The sequence below is a fragment of the Armigeres subalbatus genome, chromosome 1, assembly GCF_024139115.2.
Source record: "Armigeres subalbatus isolate Guangzhou_Male chromosome 1, GZ_Asu_2, whole genome shotgun sequence".
Lineage (NCBI taxonomy): Eukaryota > Metazoa > Arthropoda > Insecta > Diptera > Culicidae > Armigeres > Armigeres subalbatus.
This window is the reverse complement of record NC_085139.1, coordinates 11,811,240-11,838,749: the sequence shown is the minus strand read 5'-3', so window position 1 is coordinate 11,838,749 and position 27,510 is coordinate 11,811,240. Positions and strand designations below refer to the sequence as shown.

General features: G+C 40.3%; 1 protein-coding gene across 6 annotated transcripts in view; it reads right to left on the bottom strand.

Annotated features, from left to right (window-relative positions):
• Positions 1-6,548: 6,548 nt before the first annotated feature.
• LOC134221730 (suppressor of lurcher protein 1-like) overlaps positions 6,549-27,510 on the bottom strand; it is a 430,147-nt gene continuing 409,185 nt past the window's right edge. For all 6 annotated transcript variants that reach the window (XM_062700938.1, XM_062700936.1, XM_062700931.1 and 3 more), the window contains exon 8: positions 6,549-7,322. In XM_062700938.1, coding sequence (XP_062556922.1) covers positions 7,189-7,322 — 134 coding nt within the window. In that variant the 3' untranslated portion in view covers positions 6,549-7,188. The remainder of the gene's footprint in view (positions 7,323-27,510) is intronic.

Here is a 27,510-nt window from a genome sequence, read left to right as displayed (position 1 = left end):
ATAATGTAAATTTATCCCATATATGGAAACTCCATTTGCGCAAGCATCTGTTTTTTCTATCGAAGCTTTCTTTCTATCGGATCATCAGCTGCAGTTTTCTTTCTATCGGATCAAATTTACCACCAGCTCCATCAGCTGTCTTGATATTCCAATATCAGGAAGATTTCATATCCTCCCATTTATCATATGATCGATAAATTTTCTTTAAAATACATTTTCTCGATTTTTTGGGCGTCCGTAATCATAACCAACTGGGTACAATACACAGGCGAATTTCTCCAGTTTTCAACGAACGGTTGAGCTACGCAACAAATACTAGCAAGTTAAGTAGATTTTTGAAATCTTTAACATATTGTTGCAAAATCGCGACCAAAAATCATTATCGAACTATCAACTCTACTCGTATTTCGAAGCTGGTTTATTTTTAATAAAGAAGTAGGGTATATGTTACTATATCAATAACAATAAGGCAATGCGCATATGAAATGCATTTATTTCTCACCCAATAACCAAGAAACATGAGAATAATTATGCTCGGCCCACGTCATTTTTTATTGAAAACAATTTGGTAACTTCAAAAATGAAATTGTTATCACATTATAGAAGTATTTAGCTAAAAAACATCATCACTGCCATGCACCTATTTCAATAACATTCAAAAACAGTTAATTCTATGCCTGTACCTATATCAATAATACTGTTTCCAACATAAAATACGCACACTATTACTTGTGTGTATACGTAACGATACGATTGCAGTGATGCCGAATTCTTCAATGTTTTGTATTTGAGTTGAAATATAATTACAAAATTGAAGTTTTTGTTGTAGTTTTTCAACTTATCAATTTAAATTTATGTTTGTCATAGCTTATCTCTTCGATATACCTTGTTTTACAAACATAAGAGTTGAATTTCACAATGAAAGTTCATTCAAGCATTTTTGAAATAAAAATCTAGGTCGGCAACCCTTGCAGCTGCTGCAAACCATGTAAATAGTTTGGAATACGGACAAGGATAATTTAGACGTTGTTCGAAATAAACCTATATCAAACTATAGGAAATCGCGTTCGTTTTTCAAATATGATTATATTTCTAGTGAAAATGTGATGTGCTCTATGTGTTGTGAAGTGAATTCTGAAACAATACATTTGTTTTAGCTTGAAATTGAGTGGAAAACAACGGCGTGAAATGAGATGAATCTGCTAGTAGCAATCGAGCAGTGCATCAAACCAACAGCTCAGAGGTAGGAAAATGAAAATAAATGTGTTTTATAATTTTGTTTTTAATAATTCGAGTCTTGTGAACTAAAACATTACTCAAACGGAATTTTAAATAATATTCCAAACATTAGAGAAGGTGATCTATTCATTATTGTGTACATATGATGTGAGAAATTGTAATCAAATTGATTTTTTTATTTGGATTATCGACGGTTGGGATTAATATACGGGCTGTTATTAATATGGGAACAGATACCCTATTAACCATTTACTTTTTGATTAAATATAACCCTATAGATGTTTAACTGACAGGTAAACAAATAAGCTATATGCATTTCTTTTTCAGTTGAATTGCATGTTATTATATGACAATATTCGCAAAACGGATGATTTCGGATGAACATGGAAATCAAAACATTTTGCGCTTTAATTATTTGTTCTCGATTGTTATTGATATAGATGGATAGGTATAATGAACCCGAAGAGCAGTAACCCTATTGAGTTTTCATTCAATTCAGCATTTTGTGCAGATATTTAGTTTGGTTAATATTTAACGGCGAACTCTTTCCAAATGAACGACTTGTTTTCGTTGGAATTGTAAACAACATGTTATAATGAAAGCACCAAACTTATAACGCTCTTCAATAAAACTTCTTAGTTTTGACCAGTACTAGTTAGTTTTATTCAAGACAAACTAAGCTTCGTCAAGATTGCGATAAATCTAGTTCAATGTATCATGCTCCTGCATAAACCTAACAGGTTTTGTATGAGATAAAGTGGTTTTAATCCAATCTTATGATGGTTTCGATAAAACTATTGAAATCATGGCGGATAATTATCGTCTGCGTCAAATTTCTTGATAGAAGCCATTTCTATATGAACGATGAAAACTATTTGTTTTAATTTTACATGCATGAGTCATTTCATAGATTGGGGCATAAAACAAATATTGTTACATCTGCGAAATAAAAAGTAGAGCAAAATTTTTTTTTTGGTATGTACAATTTTTTAAATAAAAATAGTTTTCAAAAATAATATTTTATCCTGCAATATAAATAAGGCGCATTCAATATTTGTTACATTTATTCGGAAAAGCATCGACAAAGTGGTTGTGGTATGTGGAATTACACGATCACAATGCAATTAAGTTTCAATTTATCAACGTATCCATAATAATTTTCATCATTATGAGATACTGTTCGATTTGGTTCAGACAAAATTCAATATAAACAAGTATAAACATCAGCGGATCTAGATAACGAAAACACATGCTGTCAAATTCCTTAGTAATCCTAAAAGGGTTTTATGCTGATCTTTTATGCCATCATAAGCTCACTTTGATAAAACTAACAAGTTTTAAGCGAACCTTGGAAAATGGTCTTGAACACCTTCTCAAGAGTGGGCCTCTTTCGTCTTATAGTGGTTTTATGGCTGTCTTGAAGCAAGCTTGTAGGACAATTGGCTTTAAATGTGGTTTTAAGGCACAAGTCTAGAAGTGTGCTTCAAGCAGGGTAGAAATATTTCACAGTCAATGCAGTGAAAAACATGGATCTCAGTAAAATCTGCTGTCGCCTTCATCACCGCCGTGGTGAGTGCGACTGGGTGCAGCTGAAAAATCATTTCCAACACCGACTATTCAATTTCGCATTCAGCCACTCACAAGTCGCTCTGACATGCTGCTCAGTTCGCGCCTTACCGTATGACTGTGAGAGGCCCATTTAAACGCGTGGTGAATTTTTTCAATTTGCTGGGTGAATGTGTACATTTTGCTGTGGTAAATTTCATCTTCGCGGCGCTGTGGGTGATGTGAGTTCTGTTGTTTACTTTTCTGCCTCTCCGGGAATGTGAGGTTGATTTCAAAGCAGGAAGAAAATAAAAAAAAGGTATAAAAAAACATCACCTTCATCCAGTGCTGCCGAATATTTACAACCCTGGCTTCAAGTGCATCATAAAATTAATTTTGCTACTTGGGAAGCCAGGTTACCATTTTTGCATTCGTATATCATGAGGCACGATGATACTTTTATGCCCAGGAAAGTCGAGACAATTTCCAAACCGAAAATTACCTAGACCGGCGCCGGGAATCGAACCCAGCCACCCTCAGCATGGTCTTGCTTTGTAGCCGCGCGTCTTACCGCACGGCTAAGGAGGGTCCCACGTTTTATGGTATTGAGCTAAATCAAAACCAGATAGAGAATTGTTAATAGTATACATTTGCTCGCTAGACGAATCCTCTGCACCTTTCTAAAATGCTCAAAGATGTAACTTTTAGATTGTGTTTCAGAAAAGTGATCGCAAAGTTATTACGACTGCTTTTTGCAAGGTATGAAGAAATAATTTTTCCTTTCTCATACAAAAACTTGTAACAAAATGATATCATTTCCTTCCAAATTCAACCTTTTTAAAGGAGGCTCGGAGACCCATTATACAATCAATTCGACGAATCAAGCTATTGTCTGTTTGTCCTTGTATATGTGTTTGTGCATATGAGGCATGCAAAAAATGTAGTCACATTGAGTGCAAGAAACAACTGCTATGGACAGTATGAGCCGGTCACGCCCTTACAGTCAATTTAGAATTAGGAGAGGAAAATTAGTTTGATACTTATTATTATAAGATTATAAGAGGAATGCTCTGCATCTCCGTGAGCGCCATGGGAAAGGAATCTTTGGTTTGTTCAAAAGGTAATCCATGTGAAGCCACCTTGGTAAGCGACTAAATATTTATTGTAAACAAAGTTATTTTGAAAACTTGAAGACGAAAACCGTGTTTCAAATCAATCAAACGCAAAATCATGTGCTTCGTTTAATGTTTTCTTAAGGGCCTTCTTAACTCTTAATCGGTGCTTAGTCAGGTGCTAAAACCTGATTTGAGGCATAAGAGGTGAAGAAGTTGGCCTTTAATTAAAAAGAGGCGCTCTAAAAATACTTCACAAGGGCCTCAGGAATCCACGCCACGACTTTGCCTCTTTGACAAAGTTTTACTGATCTGATTCGTATCTGATTACATTTACACTCTGAGCCTGGCGTATTAAATATTGAGTCGGATCACTTTTGAAAAAAAAAAATGGGATAGAATAGTTAAAGATGTTTTGCGTTTTCTGTTGGACATTTCTAATAAAACACCGAAGGCGTTCTAGGATAACGGTACCAATAGTGGAGGTACTAGAAGATAAACAAAAGGTAATATTTTTTTATAATTATTATTTTTAATTTTATAATTATGAAAGCTTCACAGCTATAATATCTTAGTCAACAGATAAACTAATAAATTTGCTAACAAAAATGAGATAGATGTCATTTAACATCAACAATTACCAAATATTGCTTGCACCACTATGGGTACACTGTTCCTTTAGTGGCGGTAAAAATTAATTTTAGTTCCCATAGTGGTGCTATCCATTGGTTTCTTATGAGACTCGCCACTATTGTTTTCACCACTATAGGTGCAAGGGAGTCAATTTTGTTAAGGAAAATCATTGTTTTCAATAGTTTTTCTAGCGAAATCTTAAGATAAGTTGCATTAAACAGGATATTTAAAGCACGACGCATGAACTGAAACCATCTTACAATGTATTATTATGATAAATCTCATTAAAACCCCACTACCTCCACTATTGGTGCTACCTCCACCAAGGGCACGGTTACCCTATCGAAAAAAACTAAATACATATTTGTATTATTAGAATTTTTTATAACATTAAGTTTTGAAAACAGCGGCGCAGCCAAAATTTTTGATAATACACGACCGTACGAAACAGTATGTTTCAAGTCTAAATTTGCTTCGAAATTCCGCGAAATTCCGTTAAATTTCGTTATAAGCTAGTTTTTTCTATCGAAATTTTTGTAATTTTACGAAACGAAACGAAATCAAGAAATCAGATTTCGCCATGCTCAAATTCCGCGAAATTCCGCGGAATTTCGTTTCGAACCACCTGAAACGAAATTTGTCGAAATACCGCATATGCTTAGTCTCTACACATAGCTTCATCCTTTTCAAGTGCATAATGGATCCCATTTTATGATTATTATAAATTTATTTTGTACTCAGTAATATGGCTCGTTTCATTGCCACCGAACACAAAAATCATATCGAAAAAGGTATTTCCTAACAAACATGACACTCTCAAACCGACTCAATGCAACTTTCTCTGCAAAGTCATTAAAATCCTGAACGCAACGTAGGAAAAAATGAAGCACCATGTGGATGATTTTACTTCATACTCCAACCTCAAGTTGACTTCGGAACCGGCCTCCGTACAGGCGGCCGGACTTTAATTGACCGAGTATACCATTTCAATTGCGCTGCACTGCCGTGCGCCACTTGTCGGCACTTTGCGATCATTTCCTTTTCTAATGAGTTCATATGCACACATGGCATGGGCGTCCTAATGAGCGGTTTTCCCGGCAAAGTTTTCCACCGAGCGCAAGCAGCGAGCAATATGTAGTCGAGTGAACCGCACTTTTCCGCGACTGAAGCACATGAAGCTCGTTGGTCACAGGCAAACAGACTGAACTAATGGAATGGTTAATGGGAACCATTTCGATGGTTGTAAAAAGAGAGTTTCAATTGCAAACAAAAGTAATGGTCACGTTCCAGGTGTTGACTCGACAGATTATCCAAGATATTAACAAGTGGTATGACTGCACGTCTGTGCTCAGCTTTTCTAAGTGGAATGTTCCTTGCCACAATTGAGTTAGTCAGGTCGGATGAGAAGGGGTTGTGTGGTTAGCATTCGAGAAACTGTTTTTAAAATACTCTGTCTAGGAGACGGTGACACGAAACGTTCCACTGTTTTCGTTTTTGTTCAGAAGCAAAAAAAATCAAGATGGATCCTCTATTAAATGAAATTAGAAAACTTTGATCCATTGACCTTTTTATGTCATCAACAACGTAAGAATTTTAATTTCATTCAGTAGACAATTTTCAATTTCATTTTCATATTCATTTTTCATGTTTTGTAGAGAAAAGAGTGAGAGTAAAATGCATTAACTTATCTCATAAACGAAAAAAATTCTGCGTTAAGCTCAAAACACATTTCTTAAGGAGAGAAAAATTTGCCCCAATATCTCAAGGACCTACTTACTGTACGTTGCTTCAGGATGATTGAATTTCATCAGAACGAATATTCCGAATACTTATTCCTTCAACATGAACAGAAGATTTGAAATTAGAATAATTATTTTCACTTACCTGGTACTATTTGATCCAACTTCCCCTATTGAAGTCGCAGGGATTTCGAACGTGGAATTGAAAATGCAAACATTTTTTTCTTTATGAAAAACATATTAAAAATTGCATTTATTCAGAGTTTCTCGGGTTGTTGCCGCTGGCGGTCAATTACTGCGCGGTCGCCATAGTTTTGTGGTTTCATTTTGTGCGAATTCGCGTTCTGGAGCTTTTTTTCGGGGTCGCACATGAATTTTCTAATTTCAGGATGTGTGTGAACATGGATGTCTCTTCTCGTTGCTACCACAATCAAGTAGGTCACTATCAAAGGGAGAAAATTGGGTTCTCTTTTTCACATGTTGCTAAGCCGACGACGACGACGTGTTCATGTCTATGTACATTGATAATTTTACCATCAGAGGGAAAAACTTTGTGTGCTTTGCCGTGCGGCTGATCTAATGCATGTTTTTCGAAAAGACTTCTTTGCACGAAAAACCTCAGACTGAAAACGGAATTTCTTTCACTCCCATCAGACCGACACTTTAATTATTTACTTTCCTGACTTTCCAACCACGTTTGGCTGATAGGATTGTGGATGGTTAAGCCCCGACGACGACGACGAAGATGGAACACCGTGTGGTCCGTGAAAATGATGCTCTCGCTGCCGGATATGCTTTGCCGCCACCGCACGAGGACGCGACGCGACGGATGATGGACGCCCGTATTTATTCAACCGGTGCGCGCCACCTTCCCGAAGGGGAACGTGAGCATTGCCGTTGCTGGCTGGCGGGATGCTCGTTTAGACTCCCACTACCGTTGGTGACGATGTCGGCGCCGGTGGATTCGCGGTCAGCTGCGACGCGAACAGGGCCGGTAGAACAAGCAACAGCAACAGCACACCTGACAGCAGAACCGAGGTGTCGGAGTGGAACGCTGTGAATAAATAAGTGAATTTGTTATTTGGATACCGAGAGTGCTTGGCGGATTTGCGGTGGATAGATAAGTTGTGAGGCATACATAAAAGTATCAAATCACGAACGCAGTTGTGTCGCTGGTGAAAATGGGAAACGCGTGGAAACGCTGTGGCAAACGGCCACAGGGGACAAACTGACGGTGATGTTTCCGTAAATGTTTGATATGTTAAAGAAGAGGTACTATACAGCATGTTTGTTTGAGAAGTAGACTATTGTCAAACGAATTAGAAAGTATAATTGAAGAGTAAATAAGTCCCCAAGTTTAATCTCTAATGGAAAGGGTTAAACCTAAAGAGTTAAAGCCATTTATCGAGCGGAACTTGCCCAAAAATTCTAGTAAAAAATTAAGAATTAAATTAATGCAAGCGTGGTGTCAAATAGAAGAACAATATTCGGTTGCTCTTAAAATTGTTGGACAAAAATAACAAGTTACATCCGAGATTAAATCTAGGTGTTCAGACTGTCGGCCTTGAGTAACATAAAAACGTTTTTCAGTGTTTGTCTTACTAGTTTTTGCGTTGCATACTTTTGACTTCCCCAAACGTACTTTCATTGCAGTCTTTCAATCATAAAGTAATTTATGGTTTTGTTAAAATATTTGTATAGTGCACTGCCTTACCTGCTTGTCATACTCTTCTTCTTATTTAGAGACATTACAGCCTCCCAGCGCTAAGCCCTTCAGCAATTATTAACATCAAGGTTTCTAAACCAAGTTACCATTTTTGCATCCATATATCGTGCTTCCATAACTCGTACTTCGGACGCTTGAGCACTTTCTGATACATAAGTAGTCTGCAATCATGCATATTTTATAAAAAATCATAAGGGTTGCGTACATGACACTACCGCCCGACGTAAACTACGTAAAATAGTTTGGTGCTCTGAGGAACCAAATTCAAAATGAGAAATTTGTTGGATACTACAATTTATGACATTTGCGCTTAAAAAAGTTACTTATATATTCTTGTCATTTAGTAAACAACAAAACATAACTCATGATTGTTTATTGAATTTATCCAAAAATCCTCAAAACGAGCTTAACTTTTGATATTTCTACATATTGCGAATTTCATTTTGTCCGGTGAAATTACACTCTTTACTATAATCAGCCATTAAAATGTCATATATTGAGTATAATTGCGGGCCCTGCGGGCTACAAAGCAAGACCATGCTGAGGGTGGCTGGGTTCGATTCCTGGTGCCGGTCTAGGCAATTTTCTGATTGGAAATTGTCTCGACTACCCTGGGCATTAAAGTATCATCGTGTTAGCCTCATGATATACGAATGCAAAAATGGTAACCTGGCTTAGAAACTTCGCAGTTAATAACTGTGGAAGTGCTTAATGAACACTAAGCTGCGAGGCGGCTCTGTCGAGAATTCCTTCCAAAGATGGAAAATGCATTGCTTTTTTTCAAGTCTTCGAACAACATGAAGTGGTCTAGGACTGAAGATGGCTGTTGGAGTTTCTCTGTGGGCATTTTCAAGCTGGTGTATACGGGAGGAGCATTATTTCTAGCGCTGTGGTTTCCAGTTCATCTGGAAAATAATGCGGATCAAGAAAGAAACATGGTGGACATCGAAGAGCTAAATTTCATCATGATGGAACAAATTAATCACGATAGTGCAACGCCCTGAAGATAATCGCCACTACGAGCAAAGCTGGGGTGCGGATTTCAACACACTCTATTCTGGCAACTGGCAGAGGGAATCTCAGAAGTAATGGTTATTGTAGGTCCAGTCTTAGTCTCGTAAGTACATCATTTCCTTCAATATAATCATATTCTTTTATTCACCATATTGATTCTATTTTGTCCATGTATTACGGTCGATTCTCCATGAGTCGATGTTCTGATCCTTCATACCGACCACATTCATGAAAGCAAATCCTACCATACAAAAACATTTTCTGGGTTATCGAGTCAGCACTTTTAACAGCTCATGTGTAACTTTTACCTGGATTGTTCGCGTGCATTTTCAGTTCAATATATTTAAAATGATTAAAATGTCATGCATTAAATTCGGTACACTCTATGCAACTATTTCATAACTAAACCGATTCCCGAGGCCAAGTAGTTATAGGGTAAATCACTACTTGGGCCTATGGTTACGATTCCCGGCTCACTGCACATAAAACTTATGATTTATACTATTTGGAAGCCGTAGGTTTACGAATGATAATTTTTTTAAAGTCTCACATTTATTTCGCACAATATTTAATATTTTTAACCATTTATTTCACTCCTAATTGAGCCAATTATAGAAAATAAAAATGTAGATATCTTCGTTTTTCGTTGTAACACCACTGAGCCGGAGTGAATCATTCTATTTTTACAAAACGGTATCTTAAAATAAACACATACCTGAAAATCGTCACAGTGAACGATACAATTATTGCTTAAAGCTGTTAACCACCACACAATAATGCTAAACTCACGCACTTCAAACCTTCCTATTTGTTCGTTTCACTAGAACTTATAAAAACGTATTAGAATACCTTTGAAAATCCTCGAACCGAACAAAAAATCCCCTCAGCCCGTGCTGCCAAAAGGCCAGGAATCTTTTCTAGTATGTATAAAATAATCCTTCATCGTTATTTATAATTCTCTCGATTTCAAAAAGTGAAAAAGTATTATTTTTAAATGCTTGAAAGGAATTTGGATGAGTGAATATATCTTCTCATCTTAATAAAGACTATTATGAATAATACCATTTGGCAACACGTTTTTGTTAACGTCGCATTTTCTACCGTCTCTAAAGAGATGAGTGAATGGGAGATTTATATGTTGAGGGATTGAGTAAAAATCGCTTATGCTGGGAATCGAATTGAAGTATGCTGGAAAAGCAATTGCAGTGACTGAAATACGTACTACACCTCATAAGTTTAAATAAAAGTTTTTCAAACGATGTTATGCAAGGATACCCTTTTAGCAGAATTGAACCCCATTGCAGTGTTTCCATTTTCCATATGCCTGTAATGTTACACCAGACACACTTAAGAAAACAAATCTTGCCATACATAAACATATATCTGGGTTACCACAATAGCCTTTTCATTATTATTAAACTATATCTAAAAAATAGACTCGTTAATTTATCAATTAATATAATTATTTATCAATATCTTTTGGCATAGTGAAAAAGTTAACCCGAGCAACACAAGTCAGACGAAAATGGTTGCAGCAACTTTATTGTGACTGAATCTGGTCACATAAGAGTCGCAGTAACCCAAGTGGAATTGTCTTAATCGGGTTTGCTTCTGCTACGACAATAGAGGCTTGTTTGCAGCCGTTTGATCATTTATGATCCACTTAGAACTCATTTGTTGATCAAAATCATTATCATAGCAGGGGGGAAGGGGAATTTAATTTCTTTTTGCTCTTTTTTCGTTTCAGAGAGCGAGCAAAGGCGCTTAAACCTAGGCTATTAGCCAGGGCAAGGCTAATACCTTCGCCCCATCCGAGGAAAATCATCGGCAAGGATAATGGAGTGACATAAATTTCTTAGCAAAGTCACTCCCAACGTATTTCCACAAATTTTCTATCATTTGCTTATAATGATACTCCTAAACCACATACCCTACCCACCATCCAATTCCTTGACATCTATGAGGGCGTCGGTGAGTCGCTGGCCTCTCGTTAAGTAGATGTCATATCATCATTTCCTTCCCTTTCCTAGTAACGGAGAAGATGGGCGTGGCCGGCAATGATAGCTTTCATGTTTTATCATTTTGGACCCTCAATTGGATTTCCATTGAATCCCAAATGGAAATCCATAAGCAATTGGGGTAAGAAAGGTAAAGAATATACATGACAACTATCAGTATGCAATCTACGAAATACTCCGTTACAACGCAACGCAACGCAACGCAACTAAGCTGCGAGGCGGCTCTGTCCCAGTGTGGGGATGTAATGCCAATAAGAAGAAGAAGATATTGAGTATAATTACCGTCATATCGGTAGAGACGCACACTGCTGAATAAATTTTCTGCAGTAGAGTAGAGTGGGGCAAGAGTGCGCGTGGGGTAAGAGTACGTTTCCGATTTTTTGAAGTAATAAAAAATGATAAACTGGCAGCACTGCATCAGTTTGACAGGTATTCTTGACAACTATTATCATGTGTAATTGTAAACGATTTGAATAAACAACAAGAGAGATATGGAGGTCGATAACTTTTTGGTCATTTTGCTAAAAATAATTGGGTTTCCGCAACTAGTATTTCATTACCATATATACGTTCAATCAGGGGAACATTATACCATTTCGATAACCTATTGTATAGAGTACTTTATGGTATAGAACACCAATCCGGTTGGTTTTCCAAGAAGTCAAAACCATTACTTGAATAATTTTTGGGACTGTGAGGTAAAAGTAAGCAGGAACGGGTGGGGCAAGAGTACGCATATGAATCTTTAAGTTATGATGTCAACCCCGTATCTACGGCCGAAATAAGACTTCTTCCAAAGTGTAAAGATCCACAACTAAGAAAAAAGGGACGGAATACGAAATCATCACAAGTTTTTAGGATAAGTTGAAGTAATTCAGTGTTAAAAAGGACTTAGCGAACAAAGCACTGAAGCGAAATAATGAAATTGTATTAGGACTTGTTGTACACCTAAACATAGTACGAAAACACAATTTCATCTAAATGATAATTTCATTTAATCAAAAGAAACATTCATAAATTAATTCCTCCGGGAATTCCTCCAAAAGTTTCTCTGAAAACTTCCAGAGGAATTCCCGGAGGAGTTTCCAGAGGAATTCCTAAAGGAATTTCCAGAGGAATTCCTGGAGGAACTTCCAGAGAAATTCCCGGAGGAACTTCGGAGGAATTCCTGGGAGCTTCCAGAGGAATTCCTGGAGGAACTTCCGGAGGAATTCCTGGAGGAGCTTCGGAGGAATTTCTGGAGGAACTTCCGGAGGAATTCCTGGAGGAACTTCCAAAGGGATTCCTGGAGGAACTTCCGAAGAAATTCCTGGAGGAACTTCCGAAGAAATTCCTGGAGGAACTTCCGAAGAAATTCCTGGAGGAACTTCCGAAGAAATTCCTGGAGGAACTTCCGAAGAAATTCCTGGAGGAACTTCCGAAGAAATTCCTGGAGGAACTTCCGAAGAAATTCCTGGAGGAACTTCCGAAGGAATTCCTGGAGGAACTTCCGAAGGAATTCCTGGGGGAACTTCCGGAGGAATTCCTGGGGGAACTTCCGAAGGAATTCCTGGGGGAACTTCCGAAGGAATTCCTGGAGGAACTTCCGAAGGAATTCCTGGAGGAACTTCCGAAGGAATTCCTGGAGGAACTTCCGAAGGAATTCCTGGAGGAACTTCCGAAGGAGATCCTGGAATAACTTCCGAAGGAATTCCTGGAAGAACTTCTGAAAGAATTCCTGGAGGAACTTCGGAAGGAATTCCTGGAGGAAATTCTGTAAGAATTCCTGGAGGAGCTTCTGAAAGAATTCCTGGAGGAGCTTCTGAGAGAATTCCTGGAGGAGCTTCTGAAAGAATTCCTGGAGAAATTTTCGAAGACAATTCCTGGAGGAACTTCCGAAGGAATTGCTGGAGGAACTTCCGAACGAATCCCTGGAGGAACTTCCGAAGGAATTCCTGGAGGAACTTACTTTAGTTTTCTTCTTAGTCTTATCTATCTTATTTGTCTTATTTGTCTAATTTGTCTTATTTGTCTTATTTGTCTTATTTGTCTTGTTTGTCTTACTTACACCAGTACCACTGTTATTTTTCTTCTTAGTCTTATCTATCTTATTTGTCTTATTTGTTTTATTTCTCTTATTTGTCTTATTTGTATTATTTGTCTTATTTGTCTTATTTGTCTTATTTGTTTTATTTGTTTTAATTGTCTTATTTGACTTATTTGTCTTATTTGTCTTATCTGTCTTACCTGTCTTATTCGTCTTATTCGTCTTATTTGTCTTATTTGTCTTATTTGTCTTATTTGTCTTATTTGTCTTATTTGTCTTATTTGTCTTATTTGTCTTATTTGTCTTATTTGTCTTATTTGTCTTATTTGTCTTATTTGTCTTTTTTACACCAGCACCACTGTTAATTGTAAACTTCATAATGATGAAATATTGTTGGCGACACTGACAACATCATTCTGGCGGCCTGAATTGGGCAATTTTCTCTCTCAGAGAGTGCTACCACGTGCTTTTTTAACGGAAAACCCTTCCCTCAGACCTTAAAGACAGAGAATCAAGTTTTCTTGGATGCGCTTGCAAAACAAGCAACAAAAGAGAACCAACGACAATGCTTTGTTTTTGTCGAAGAGAATAATGATTAATTTACTGATTATGGATCGACTGTACGTTTTAATTTAATTTATTGAACGGCTACTCAGTATTGCACTTATTACAACGAGTTTTTTTTATTTACCCGACGTTTCGACACGGGGATTGTGTCTCGTGTCGAAACGTCGGGTAAATAAAAAAACTCGTTGTAATAAGTGCAAGACTGAGTAGCCGTTCAATAAATTAAAATAATGAAATAGATCCGATTTTTTTCAGCAACAAAAAAAAGAAGACAATTTTATTGCTAACTTTTTATTCCGTTATTTTGCATTATCTCTACAGCAAATCTCGGTTTTAAGCTATCATATTTTCTGCTTTTATGGTAATATTCGAGAATCTAGCTATGATTACAAAATTATCATCGCATTCTCGGAAATATCAGAGCATGCAGGCCAAATAAATCTTGTCATATTGTGTTTTGGTTCTGACAAAGGCTTGTTGCGAGCTGCGTTTGTCAGTAACAAACTCTGTTGACGACAAAGGGTATATTGTTGAGCGTTGCTCGAATATTGATTCCCTGGTTAAAGACTTTGAAGAAAATTCGTTTCGATTCAACATTCCCTTGTATAAAATGGGGACGGCCCTTCCCCCCTTGGCCGACAGAATATACCATTTGGCCGAATTGAGCATTATGCCGAAATTAATTTGGCCGAATAAGACATTTGGCCGGATAGAACATTTGGCCGAATAGGACATTTGTTCAACGGAGACGAGCCAGCCTCGGGCTGAAAGTCTCTTTAATAAAGACACAAAAAAAATATTTGTTCAAATAGAACATTTGATCGAATAGGACATTTGACCAAAAAGGACATTTGGCCGAATAGAACATTTGACTAAATAGGACATTTGGCCGAATTGGACATTTGGCCGAATAGGACATTTGGCCGAATAGGACATTTGGCCGAATAGGACATTTATTCAAATAGCTTAGCTTAGCTTAGCTTAATTGACTGTACCTATCGTAGTTGCTAGTCGTGATTGGCCGAGAAACAACAAATAATGCACAGCTCATCAATTGAATAGTTTTCTCGGGACTAGAAAGCTATTCTCACTGTACATGCTTCGGAGTTTCTTTAATTCAAGACCAATAACGATGCCGGCCACAGTCAATTAGGATAAGGGGAGGAAAATTAGTCCAACACTCATTGCTACAAGAGACCGAGGAATCCTCTGCATCTCCATGAGCACACTGGAAAGGAATAGTATGTTAGTTGGGAAGGAAATATATTGGAAATCGCCTTGGTAAGCGACTAATTATTTCATTTGAACGACGCCATATTCATGATGATACAAAAACGTATTTTCCCGAAGACTGATTCGATATCTTAACTACTTCGCGACGACTAAAACACGCGCTCAAATATTTCCTTGGCGAGTTATTTTCAGAATTTTTAACTGTGTGCAGAACACAATATTTCAGCAGATCGCGCGATCGTTCTGCTGTTCGGAACAAGAGAAAACACGCGCTGAACTGATTAACTTTTTTTGCAGCCGCACATTGCCCCGAATAGGACATTTAGCCGAATAGGACATTAACCGAATGGTACATTTGGTCGAATAGGACATTTGGCCGAATAGGACATTTGGTCAGAATGGACATTTGATCGAAGTGAACATTTGGCCGAATAGGACATTTGTTCGAATAGGACATTTGGCCGAATATGACATTGGCCGAGTAGGTTAATAAGGTCGAACAAATCATTTTATCGAACATATCATTTGGCCTAATAGGTCATTTGAAAAGTGAGAAATGAAGAGTGAAAAGTGAGACGTATAACTTCTTTCTACTTATTTCCCACTTCTCACTGTGAAAAATGAGTAGTGCAAATTGAATCGTCTCGCTACTCACTTCCCATTTCTCACGGTGAGAAGTGGGAAATGAGGAGTGAGAAGTGAGACGTCTCAGATGGGTTTCGGCCTAATGGTTTGTTCGGCCTAGTGGCATTCAGCCAAATGGGTTTCGGCCAAACGACCTTCCCCGTATAAAACTGTGCTGATGAAAAGAATTAAGGTTTAAATTACCGTCATCCAGTCATTGACGAGAAAGGCAGCCACGTGCTCGTACCACCCCCAGTAATAAAACCACCCACCGAGAAGAAAAAGCAGTCTCCAGCTAGATGGGGGAGGTATTTCTGTTTCAAAACAATATCATCCAATAGCGAAGACATAATTATATCCGGTGGGTGCTTCTTTTGGTTGTATTTCGCTTCAGTTTTAAAAATAAACTTCTTTTTGCAACATTTTTCCCAAGAGGGGAAATCGACGATTTTATTCTCACGCTCTCTTATATATGAGAGAGCGTGAGAGTAAATCGTCAATTTCCCCTCTTGGAAAAAAAAATGTTGCAAAAGTCTTTTTTTTTGTTTTGAAAACTAAAGCGAAATACAATCAAATGAAGCACACCGGATATAATTATGTCTTCGCTATTGAATGATGTTGATTTGAAACAAAAATACTTTTCCCATCCAGCTAGAGACTGCTTTTTTTCCTCGGTGGGTGGTTTTATTATTGGGGTAGTACGAGCACGTGGCTGTCTGTCTAAAAATCATCAACCATGGTGGAAACTTCCAATACCAATTTAGTGAGCATACACGTGGGATTCATTTTTTGTTAACATCCGACAACAGTAAACATTACACGCATTCGGAAGAATTCAGCCCAATTTATACGCAGTATTAATCAATGCAGTCTAAGTATGGGATTAACTGATGGAATTTGTCAGAAAAGCATAAGTTTTCTTTTCATTCCGTGCCGATAGTTCGAACGAGCCAGACGTGTGTGCTGTGTCTCATCGCGGGTTTTGTTCGGTAGTGCGAGTCTATTGTGTGGTGCCTACCTACGGATCCAAGGCGATCACTGTCGGCGAGCGAAGTAGCTGCTTCTGGCGACGCCAGTGAAGCAGGCTATTGTTTCTGCTGCTACCTACAGCAGCAGCGCAGATAAGTGGAAGGCATTGTTTAATTATTCTCCCATCCCTCTGATACAGAGTGGAATTAATTATAATAAATTAAATTAGTTTTTTTATATTTTTTTTTTCTAATTTGCTATTAGTTCTAAGTTAGCATAAGAATTAATTGTCCTTCCACCTTGCGAGGTGAGAATGGAGGCAGAGACTATGGGGGGCGATAGTCCTCCAAAAGATGTCCGCACACGATTGTACCATGCGGCTTCGCCTGGGCCTTGGGTTGTTTACTTTCGGCAGAAAGTGAAAAGTCTAGACTTTCTCGGCATTAAGCGAGATTTGACGCGTCGTTTTACGAAGCTTGATTTTAGTCAGATCAACAGGAACAAGCTACGAATCACCGCACCTACATATCAGGTGGCGAACGAAATTGCTAAAGACAAGGCCTACAATGTAGAATATTTAGTTTATGTCCCCTCGCGAGAGGTCGAAATCGAAGGTGTGATCAACGCAGCGAGCCTGACTTGCAAGGATGTACTTGCGGGAAAAGGCCGCTTAAAGAACGCAATAGAGTCTACCGTGGATATTCTTGATTGCAAAGAATTGCATTCAGCAACCATGGTAGATGGCAAAAAAGTATATTCTAAGTCAGGCTCGCTTCGGGTGACGTTTGCCGGTTCGATTCTCCCAAAATATGTCGATTTAGAGAATATGTTGTTTCCGGTGCGTCTTTTTGTACCAAGGGTATTTAATTGTACCAATTGCAAACAACTTGGTCACACTGCCGAGTTTTGTGACAACAAACCACGTTGTGGTAAATGTTTCGAAAGACATCGGGAGGAATCCTGCCAGCAACAAGCCACAAAATGTGCTTATTGTGGTATGGCTCCTGCCCATGGTTTGCAAGATTGCCCGGTGTACAGAAAGCGCACCCAAAAAGTGAAGCGCTCGTTGGTACAGCGCTCCAAGCAGACTTATGCGGAAATGGTTAAAGCGCAAGACACATCCGCCGATACCACTGCAAAGGCTGCTATTTCAGCTAACGTTCAAGTGAGTGATTATTATGATTCCATATGCATTGACGAATTGGACTCTGACGCAGCTGATATGGATGATTCTACGGAGGTACACGTGCCCGAAAAGAGGAAGCAACCGTCTTCCCCGGGATTGCGCCGTAAGAAATCAAAAGTCATCCATAAAAGCTTGCCCAAATCTGAAGGCAATGGGGATTATTTAAAATCGAAGCAACCTGTCTTCACTGCTCCTTTGGATCCATCTTGCAGCAAGACATTCCCGCCATTGCCCAAAACCGATGTTTCCAAGAAACATCCGGCTAGGAGAATCAATGAAAGAAAAACCACAGTTCGTTCTTCCCAAAAAGTACTCCGTCCAAGCGAGTTGATCTCCTTTAAGGACCTTGTGGACCGTTTTTGAATTTATTCAATATTCCGAATTCATTGAGGCCAATCATTGACCTCTTCATACCAACAGTGGAAAGTTATCTGAAGCAATTGACTGTTTCATGGCCCCTTCTTGCAGGAATTGTATCTTTCGATGGATAATACGGCTATTACACAAGATACAATCACTGTGCTGCAGTGTCATAGTCTTAAAAATAAATTAGACGTGTTCAAGTTTTTGATTCGCAATTCCGATTGCGACATATTTGCACTCTGTGAAACATGGCTTTCTTCTGAAGATGAAATCAACTTCCACGATTTTAACATTATTCGCCAAGATCAGGATGATCATTATGGTGGCGTTCTTTTGGGGATCAAAAAATGCTACTCCTTCTACAGAATTCCCATTCCGACTGTTCCCGGCTTAGAAATCGTCGCATGCCAAGTAAATGTGAAGAATAAAGACCTTTGCATAGCTTCAGTGTACATTCCTCCAAATGCCTCTATTAATCGTCGACATTTTTGGAGCGCAGTCTCCCTTCTATCATCTCCAGTATTGATATTGAGTGATATGAACGCACATGGTATTGGATGGGGCGAAACGTATGACGATTATGGAGCGCCTATTTTCTATGATTTGTGTGACGATTTCAATTTGAATATTTTGAACACTGGTGAAGTAACTCGAATAGGACCATATGGTCAACAAAGCCGTATTGATCTGTCTTTATGTTCAAATTCACTATCGTTAGATTGCACGTGGAAGGTTATCCAAGATCCCCACGGTAGTGACCATATGCCGATAGTTACTACAATTAATAGTAGCTATCAACAATCTGAGCCAGTTAATGTTCCTTTCGACCTCACGAAGAACATTGACTGGCAAAAATTTGCATCGGCGGTAAATATTGGTATTGAATCAACTGATGTTCTTCCACCGCTGGATGAATATCGATTCCTTACCGAATTAATTAAAAAAGCGCACTAGAAGCTCAGAAACGACGCGTTCCAAGTACATCTGCCATAAGAAGACCAGCCACTCCTGGATGGGATGATGAATGTACTAAGTTGTATTCTGAGAAATCTGATGCCTTCAAGGCCTTCCGTAAACACGGAAGGTCTGAGCTTTTCGAAGAGTATTTGAGGCTTGAAAGAAAGCTCAAAAATCTTCTCAAGGCTAAAAAACGTAGCTACTGGCGACGTTTTGTCGAGGGACTATCGCGAGAAACCTCAATGACAACACTTTGGAAAACGGCCCGCAACATGCGGAACCGCACTTCCGCCAACGAGAGTGAAGAATACTCCAATCGATGGATATTCAACTTCGCAAAAAAGGTCTTTCCAGATTCCGTACCAGCAGAACCGCTATTTCGAGAATCAGTCAATGATCCCTGTTCTTTGGGTGGACCATTTACAATGCTGGAACTTTCTATGTCTCTTCTTTCATCGAATAACTCTGCTCCGGGATGCGATAACATCAAATTCAATCTTCTGAAAAACCTCCCAGATATCGCAAAAAAAAACGATTACTTGACCTGTACAACTGTTTCATGGAGTACAACATTGTACAACAACCACCTGAATGGCGACAGGTCAAAGTAATAGCTATTCAAAAGCCTGGGAAACCAGCGTCTAATCACAATTCATACCGACCGATTGCCATGCTATCATGCATGAGAAAATTATTGGAGAAAATGATCCTCTCAAGAATCGACCATTGGGTCGAGCAAAATGCATTACTGTCAAATACTCAGTTTGGATTTCGTAAAGGTAAAGGAACAAACGATTGTCTAGCGTTGCTTTCTTCAGATATACAACTGGCCTTTGCGCACAAGGAGCAATTGGCTTCAGTATTCTTGGATATTAAGGGCGCTTTTGATTCAGTTTCCATTGAAGTACTGTCAGACAATCTGCACAGTAATGGACTACCTGTATTTTTAAATAATTTCTTGTACAATTTGTTGTCAGAAAAACAAATGAACTTCACACTCGGCACTCTGACAACTTCCAGAAATAGTTACATGGGCCTTCCCCAAGGATCATGTTTAAGTCCCTTGCTTTATAATTTCTATGTTAAAGATATTGACAATTGTTTGGAAGGACAATGCACGCTCAGACAACTTGCAGATGATGCCGTGGTCTCTCTAAGAGGTCCATGTGCAGCTGTCTTGCAAGGACCATTGCAAAGTACCTTAGATAATCTGACTGTTTGGGCCAGACATTTGGGGATCGAGTTTTCACCGCAAAAAACTCAGTTGGTTGTGTTTACTAGGAAGCGGTATCCTGCTCAACTGAAACTCATGATGACATCAACCAATCTTTATCTTCTAAATACCGTGGGGTCATGTTTGATTCCAAATGTACCTGGAAACTCCACATTGAGTATTTGATACAAAAATGCCGGAAAAGGATCCATTTTCTACGTTCTATCTCCGGAACATGGTGGGGTGCTCACCGGAAGACCTTATCAAACTCTATAGAACGACTATTCTCTCTGTTTTAGAGTATGGCTCCTTCTGCTTCCTCTCAGCAGCTGATTGCCACCTGATCAAATTGGAACGAATTCAGTATCGTTGTTTTCGTATTGCCCTTGGCTGTATGCATTCAACGCATAACATGAGCCTGGAGGTGCTTGCTGGAGTCACTCCTTTAAAGCACCGTTACTGGGAGCTCTCACTTAGAATACTCATCAAATGTGGAACAAGTAACACACTTGTATTAGAAAACTTCGATAATATGCTTGAACTAACTTGCCGTTCAAGATTCCTGAGAGTCTATCTCAACTACATATCATCAGATCTTTGTCTTCCGTGTTATAATCCCCCTCGAGTTCACTTCACCAACGACAGTTCCTCAATTGTATACGATCTGTCCATGAAACATGCTATTCAAGGAATACCAGATCATCTTCGACAAATATCCATTCCCTCACTTTTTTCTGAAAAATATGAACATGTCAATTGCAACAACAGATATTTCACTGATGGTTCTGGCATCAACGGATCCACTGGCTTCGGTGTTTTCAATGTAACTTCAACCACCTTCCAAAAACTCCAGGAACCGTTTTCCGTTTTATGTTGCTGAGCTGGCAGCAATTAACTTCGCTTTGGGGATAATTTCTAATCAGCCCGTAGACCATTATTTCATCTTCTCGGATAGTCTTAGTTCTATCGATGAAACCTGTTAAGCACGCATCTTACTTTCTTACAACTATAAGAGAGCAGATGCGTGATTTGGTCGAAAGATCATTCAAGATTACCTTTGTTTGGGTCCCATCTCACTGCTCAATCTACGGCAATGAGAAGGCAGACTCGCTGGCAAAGGTGGGCACCCTGAGGAAGGTGAGGTTTATGATAGACAACTCTCGAGTAGCGAGTTTTCCCATTAGTCCGTCAGAGTACTCTTCAAAGTTGGCAAAGAAATTGGACACACAACGAACTTGGACGGTGGCTATTTTCTATAGTTCCAAAAGTTTCTGGGCGAGCGTGGTTCAGAGGTGAGGACTTAAGTCGAGGCTTCATTCGCGTGATGTCGAGACTTATGTCTAATCACTATTCACTAAACGCACATCTGTACAGAATAAACCTTGTCGATAGCAACTTATGTAGGTGCGGAGCCGGTTATGATGACATCGATCACGTAGTTTGGTCCTGCTCGGAAAATGACGCCTCCAGAGAGCAATTATTGGATACCCTAGTGGCCCGAGGTAAACAACCCTTCAGGGAAGTTCGAGGTGTTTTGGGAGATCGTGATGTGGTCTATATGCAGGCCATTTATAGTTTTCTTTGTGCTTCTGATATCAAAATCTAATAGTTTGATTTTTTTTCTTCAAAGTTTTTTTTTGTGTTTAGTCTCTGCTTTCTGTTCCATAGAGCACCATAGCTCTTGCCATCCGGAAGATGCTCCTCCAGTCGAACCATTCCTCGAGCACGACGACACGCCACATCGTCCCTGACGCCAAATACCCGGATGAGAAGCTAAAATTCCCTGATCCAAAATCCTAAGCCCCGTCCATCCTTAAACATTGTAAACTAACCTCGAGTCACCACGAGTACGCTGGATTCTACCCCTCTATTACTAACTGAAAAATAAATGATATTGATTGTATATATCGCAAAGAACCATGGCTCCGTAAAGTGTTATACACGCCTGAGCCTACCAAATAAACGAACTTGGAAAAAAAAAAAAAGTTTTTCTTTAGTTTAGGTGAATATTAATGGATTTTATTTTCACGACGTTGGCTGTTTATGTTTACATCTTAAACCGTTGTTGCAAGCTGCTCAAGCGCACCGAAAAGAAGATCATGTTTTGCTCCGCTTTTTCAATTTTTACATTGCACCCCAAAACAGAATCAATAAGATATTATTATTGCATCAATACATAATGCGTTAGGAAAAGATTGATTAATTTTATCGATATTTTACATGTTTCCGCTATGATTTCACAATAGCTCATATTGACATCACTGTCTGCCAGCCCTGCCGTCCTTCTTAGTCACACTTGGTCGACAACTGAAGCTTTGCCCAAATCAAAAATTCTATTAGTCTCTTTAGGCTATAAAAAAATGTACAAAAAATAGTGTGCCGTACGGCCGAACACCTTTACAGTCTCTTTAAAATGCTCCCACTGGTGCGGATTCGCACTGCTGCCGCCCACATGGGTCTCAATGATGCACTGTTGGTTACTATCAACTCCCCCCAAAGCCAACATTTTGCGCTCCCGCAGGTGCGGATTCGCACTGCTACCGCCCACATGGGTCTCAATGATGCACTGTTGGTTACTATCAACTCCCCTCAAAGCCAACGTTCTGACCTCCCCCTGGTGCGGATTCGCTATATCAGCACCCGGACTGGTCCCAGTTTCGTGTTGGAAGTATTGATTTGTTCCCCTAAAATCCCATTTTCACATCGCATGAAAAAATAGTTTATTTTGGGATACTTGGGTCATAGTGTCTACTGCTGATCAACGATTGCTTGCATACGACGATCCGACGACTTGCGAAGTGTTGAAACCGGCGACGCCGTTAGCATGGTGCGTTATTGCGGGGATTTTTTTCACTTTGTTCACTTGCTTATATATCTTCTCTACATTAGCGCTATGTGATAATATCATCATTCCGCCGCGTAGATTGATCTTCGAACTAAGTCCAGATTTGCTTTTTTAGTGATAAGATGGTCAGGTATGTAGTCAATATATGAATTAAATTTATCTGTGCAACAAAGAGGCAGGGCTAGTGGCAGCCCCTACTTTGTACCGTAAAGTATGCAAAAACGATCCATTACCAATGAAAAGCGATCCATAAATAACATCTGATGTTCCATAAAACGTTACATAAATCCATAAAATAGTTCGGGAGATTCCATAAACAATAATTTTAAGATCCACAACTACGAAGAAATTTAGCAATTAATGGGCAAAAATGTTCCTTCAGACATGAGCAAGAAAAACAATAATATCTCTGATAAATCCCTATGAACGTATGACAAATCATTCATAAATCTTTGTATAATGTTCCATGAAAAAAACATCAAATTTGCTCAATTTCAAACATGATGATGATCCAAGCTTTCAGTAATATGGGACATAATGTTGCTCACATGATCCATAGTTTGGGTCATTTTATCCATTATTTTATTCACATGATCCATAATTTAGGTAATATGATCCATAACGCTTGGAAAAAATGCTAATAAAACTATATTAATAGATCAAAAAAAAAATCAAAACCTTTGGATCATATGGTCAAACTTATAGATCATATCGCCAAAATTATGGATCAAATGATTAAAACTATGGATCAAATGACCAAAACTATGGATCATATGAGCAATATGCAGAAATGTTTTTTTTTGCCCTTCTCGTACAACAAAGTGGTACCGAAAAGTTATCATTTCACTCCGAATACGAACTTTTTATAGAAGCCTCATAGTGCCAATCGACTCAGCTTGATGAGCTGAGCAAATGTCTGTCTGTCCGTGTGTATGTGTGTTTTTTCTTCCTAAACAATGGAGAAATCTGCTCAACAGACATCCTGGGTTGTCCAGGAAGTGCAGGGTTAGGGATCATCTCCAGCAGCAAACGAGGGAGGCAGAACTGCACCCCCGACCCGCTAAACCGTTTCCATTGCCGCCAAGCCCATAGTCCCTTCGGTACAACCAGAAAGTAATGCTTCAAACGCACCCTCGAGGTTAGCTGCATGTCCTTGCAGCACCGAACATCGTAACTCGCTTTTTTAGAAGAACATCATGGTATCGTGCCAGCGCGTTTCCGGCTTTCCAGGTGGCCTTACCACGCCCTATGTCCTCGGAAGGTGTGTATGTATGTGTGTGTGTGAGTGTGTATGTGTGTGTGTGTATGTGTGTGTGTGTATGTGTGTGTGTGTGTGTGTGTGTGTGTGTGTATGTGTGTGTGTGTGTGTGTGTGTGTGTGTGTGTGTGTGTGTGTGTGTGTTTTTTTTTCCTAAACAATGGAGGGGAATCTGCTCAACAGACATCCTGGGTTGACCAGGAAGTGCTGGAGTTAGGGGCCACCTCAATGAGGGAAACAGGGCTGCATCCCCGACCAGCTAAACCGTTTCCATTGCCGCCAAGCCCATCGTCCCTTCGGTACAACCAGAAAGTAATGCTTCAAAGGGGGCCAGTGCATGACGCACCCTCGAGGTTAGCTGCGTGTCCTTGCAGCATCGAACATCGTGACTCGCTTTTTAGAAGAACACCATGGTATCGTGCCAGCGCATTGCCGGCTTTCCAGGTGGCCTTACCACGCCCTATGTCCTCGGAAGGTGGGCAGGGTCGACTTCGCGCCTGCTTCCCTCTGCACGACTGGTATCAAGAATGATGATACCGCGTGCACCCCAAATTGACCTTTCTGCGATAGGGCCTATTCGCCAGCACACAGAGGGACTTGCCGACGCGAGGCCTACGCCTGCCCCAGCCTTGACGAGGACCCCTTTCCGTCCTCGGGCTCGGAACCCGCCCGGTTGACCGACGCCGCGAAAGCGACGATACCATGTTGTTCTTCGCGCGGCCACTTGTTCGATAAAAGGATCGAGTTCGACCACAGAGCATGACCACCGGTATGACCCATGAAGCCGACTCCGATCCCTTGGACCACCTCTTATTTGCGCCTGAACTAGCCATCCTTGAGTCCACGCGCCACCTTCTGTGTAGCTCCGAGACGATTTGGGCGATAGCCGATAAAACGGCGTTCCAGCCAACTTCGTCTTTACACATCCTCCGAACTAGGTTGTCCGGGGTAGTGTCCAGACCACATGTGGCAAGCATGTGGTCACGCATTGCGCGAAAACGTGAGCACACGAACAACACGTGTTCCGCCGTTTCCTCTAAACCTGCGCACCAAACAATCATTCCGTGTCGAGCTACCGTGCGAGACAGTCGTGGTCTTGTACCTCCGGGTCCGTGTTCGGATTTTTTTCTCGTGCTGAGTTTTTTTTTCCCGTGTGAAAGTGTCGTTGAAGGATCCTTAGCTTATAGACTAGGAAGCGGAGCTCATTTGCGACGCAATTGAGTATCCGTGGTAAAAGTTTTCACGTGTTTTCTTTATAAAAAATCACGCTTGCGCAGAGTCAGTCTTGCGCATCCATCGAGCTGAACATCATCGGTGCCCCCCGCACCGCCTGTCTCCGTGGTGCACTTGGGTTATCCAGAGCCAGCAGCAGTCGATCATCTCCACCAACGCAGCTCCTGCCATCTATTCGCTGTGTGCGGGTAGAGAGAAGACCAACACATACGCCAGGTTGTTCTCGTTCGTGCCACGTGCTATCGTCCGGTGCGTACCGCAGCAACCGTAGGCAGCTCTCAACGCAGCAATAAAAAGTTAAGTAGTTGTAATTTCCCCTCTTTATTCCCCTTTTCACCACCTTAAGTTGATAAGATACTCTAATTTGTCTCTAGTAAGTTTTTGTTTCTCTCATTTCCCCTCCCTGTTCGTTTTTTTTTCGTTTTATTTTTCGTTCGTTTTTTTCTCCCTGTGTTAATTAAATAATTGTGTGTGTGCCTCGCTGCAGCGGGACGTTTGGTCTCCGCAATGCACGAAGGCGAAGGCGGCGGGGGTTCATTGTATCCCTTGTCCCATAATATTTTGTTGCATTCTGGTGATCCATCCCAGAGTAAAATGGAAACCAGCAACACCGTCTCCACCTCCCCCGTGAATAATGATACCTCTCCTCTTAGGAGCCCCCGCCACAAGGCCTACCCACCCGCCTCTAGTGGGCCATACGTTGCTTTTTTTCCGATCCAAAGGCTAACGTTTGAATATCAGTCAGATCAGCAAAGATCTAGAAAAGCGATTTTCGTCTGTCCCGACCATTGACATGGTTGGGTCCACTAAGCTTCGCGTCACGGCACGGTCAGTGATCACAAACAGACCAACGAGATTGCCACCAGTGAGCTTTTCACTCTCGAATATAAGGTGTATTTACCGTCAGCACTGTGTGAGATCGCGGGGGTGGTGATGAAGGGAAGTATGACATGCGAGGATTTGAAGCAAGGTGTCGGTCGTTTCAAGAACGATTCTTTGCCTCCTGTTGCGATACTGTATTGCAAACAAATGTATTCGGTGTCGCAGGAGGAGAGAAGCGGATTTATTCCCCGTCTGATTCTTTCTGCGTCACCTTCTCCGGGTCCGCGCTGCCTGACTACGTAGTGATTGGTAAACTTCGGTTACCTGTTCGGCTGTATGTACCGAAGGTGATGAATTGTGTTAATTGCAAGCAGCTGGGCCACACCGCTCAGTACTGCTGCAATAAACCTCGCTGTGCATCATGCGGAGAGAAGCATGTGGATGGCGCGTGCAAGACAGCACCGAAATGTGTCTATTGTAATGAAAGCCCTCCCCATGCTCTTGAAGCTTGTCCAACGTACATACAGCAGCGAATTCACCAGAAACGGTCTCTTCAGCAGCGTTCTCGGCGAAGCTACGCCGAAATGTTGAGGAAGGCCGCTTCTCCAGTTGTTTCTGACACCATCTACTCGTCTCTTCCTTTGGACGATCAAGGTAGTTCTGACTCCGAAGTTGGGAATGGGGCTCCCTTTGTTTTCAATGGCTCAACGAGGAAAAGAGTAAAACAGAGCCAGCGACCCTCGAAAAAGCCAAGAAAACAGCCGCAAAGTGAACTCAAACCCAACATGGTCAAATTCAAAGCGGGTGGAAGTACTCAAAAACGTTCTACTTTTGTGATTTCACATCAGGATGATCGAGAGTTTCCACCGCTTCCGGGAACATCTAAAATCCCAGATTCTCCAATTTTTGCGATTTCTCAGCCAGGAAGAGAACATAGAGAGCGAGCAGAAAAACCTTCGAGCGCTTCAATGTTTACACTTTCTGGCATCGTGGAACTCATCCTCAACTTCTTTGATGCTTCCGACCCGGTGAAGACATGGTCAAGACTGTTCTTCCTATTCTGACTCCTCTACTGAAGCAGCTAGCTTCAAAAATTCCCCTCCTCGAGTCATTTGTATCTTTCGATGACTAACTTCGTCGATAAAGGGTAACACGATTTCGATTCTACAGTGGAACTGTCGAAGTATTC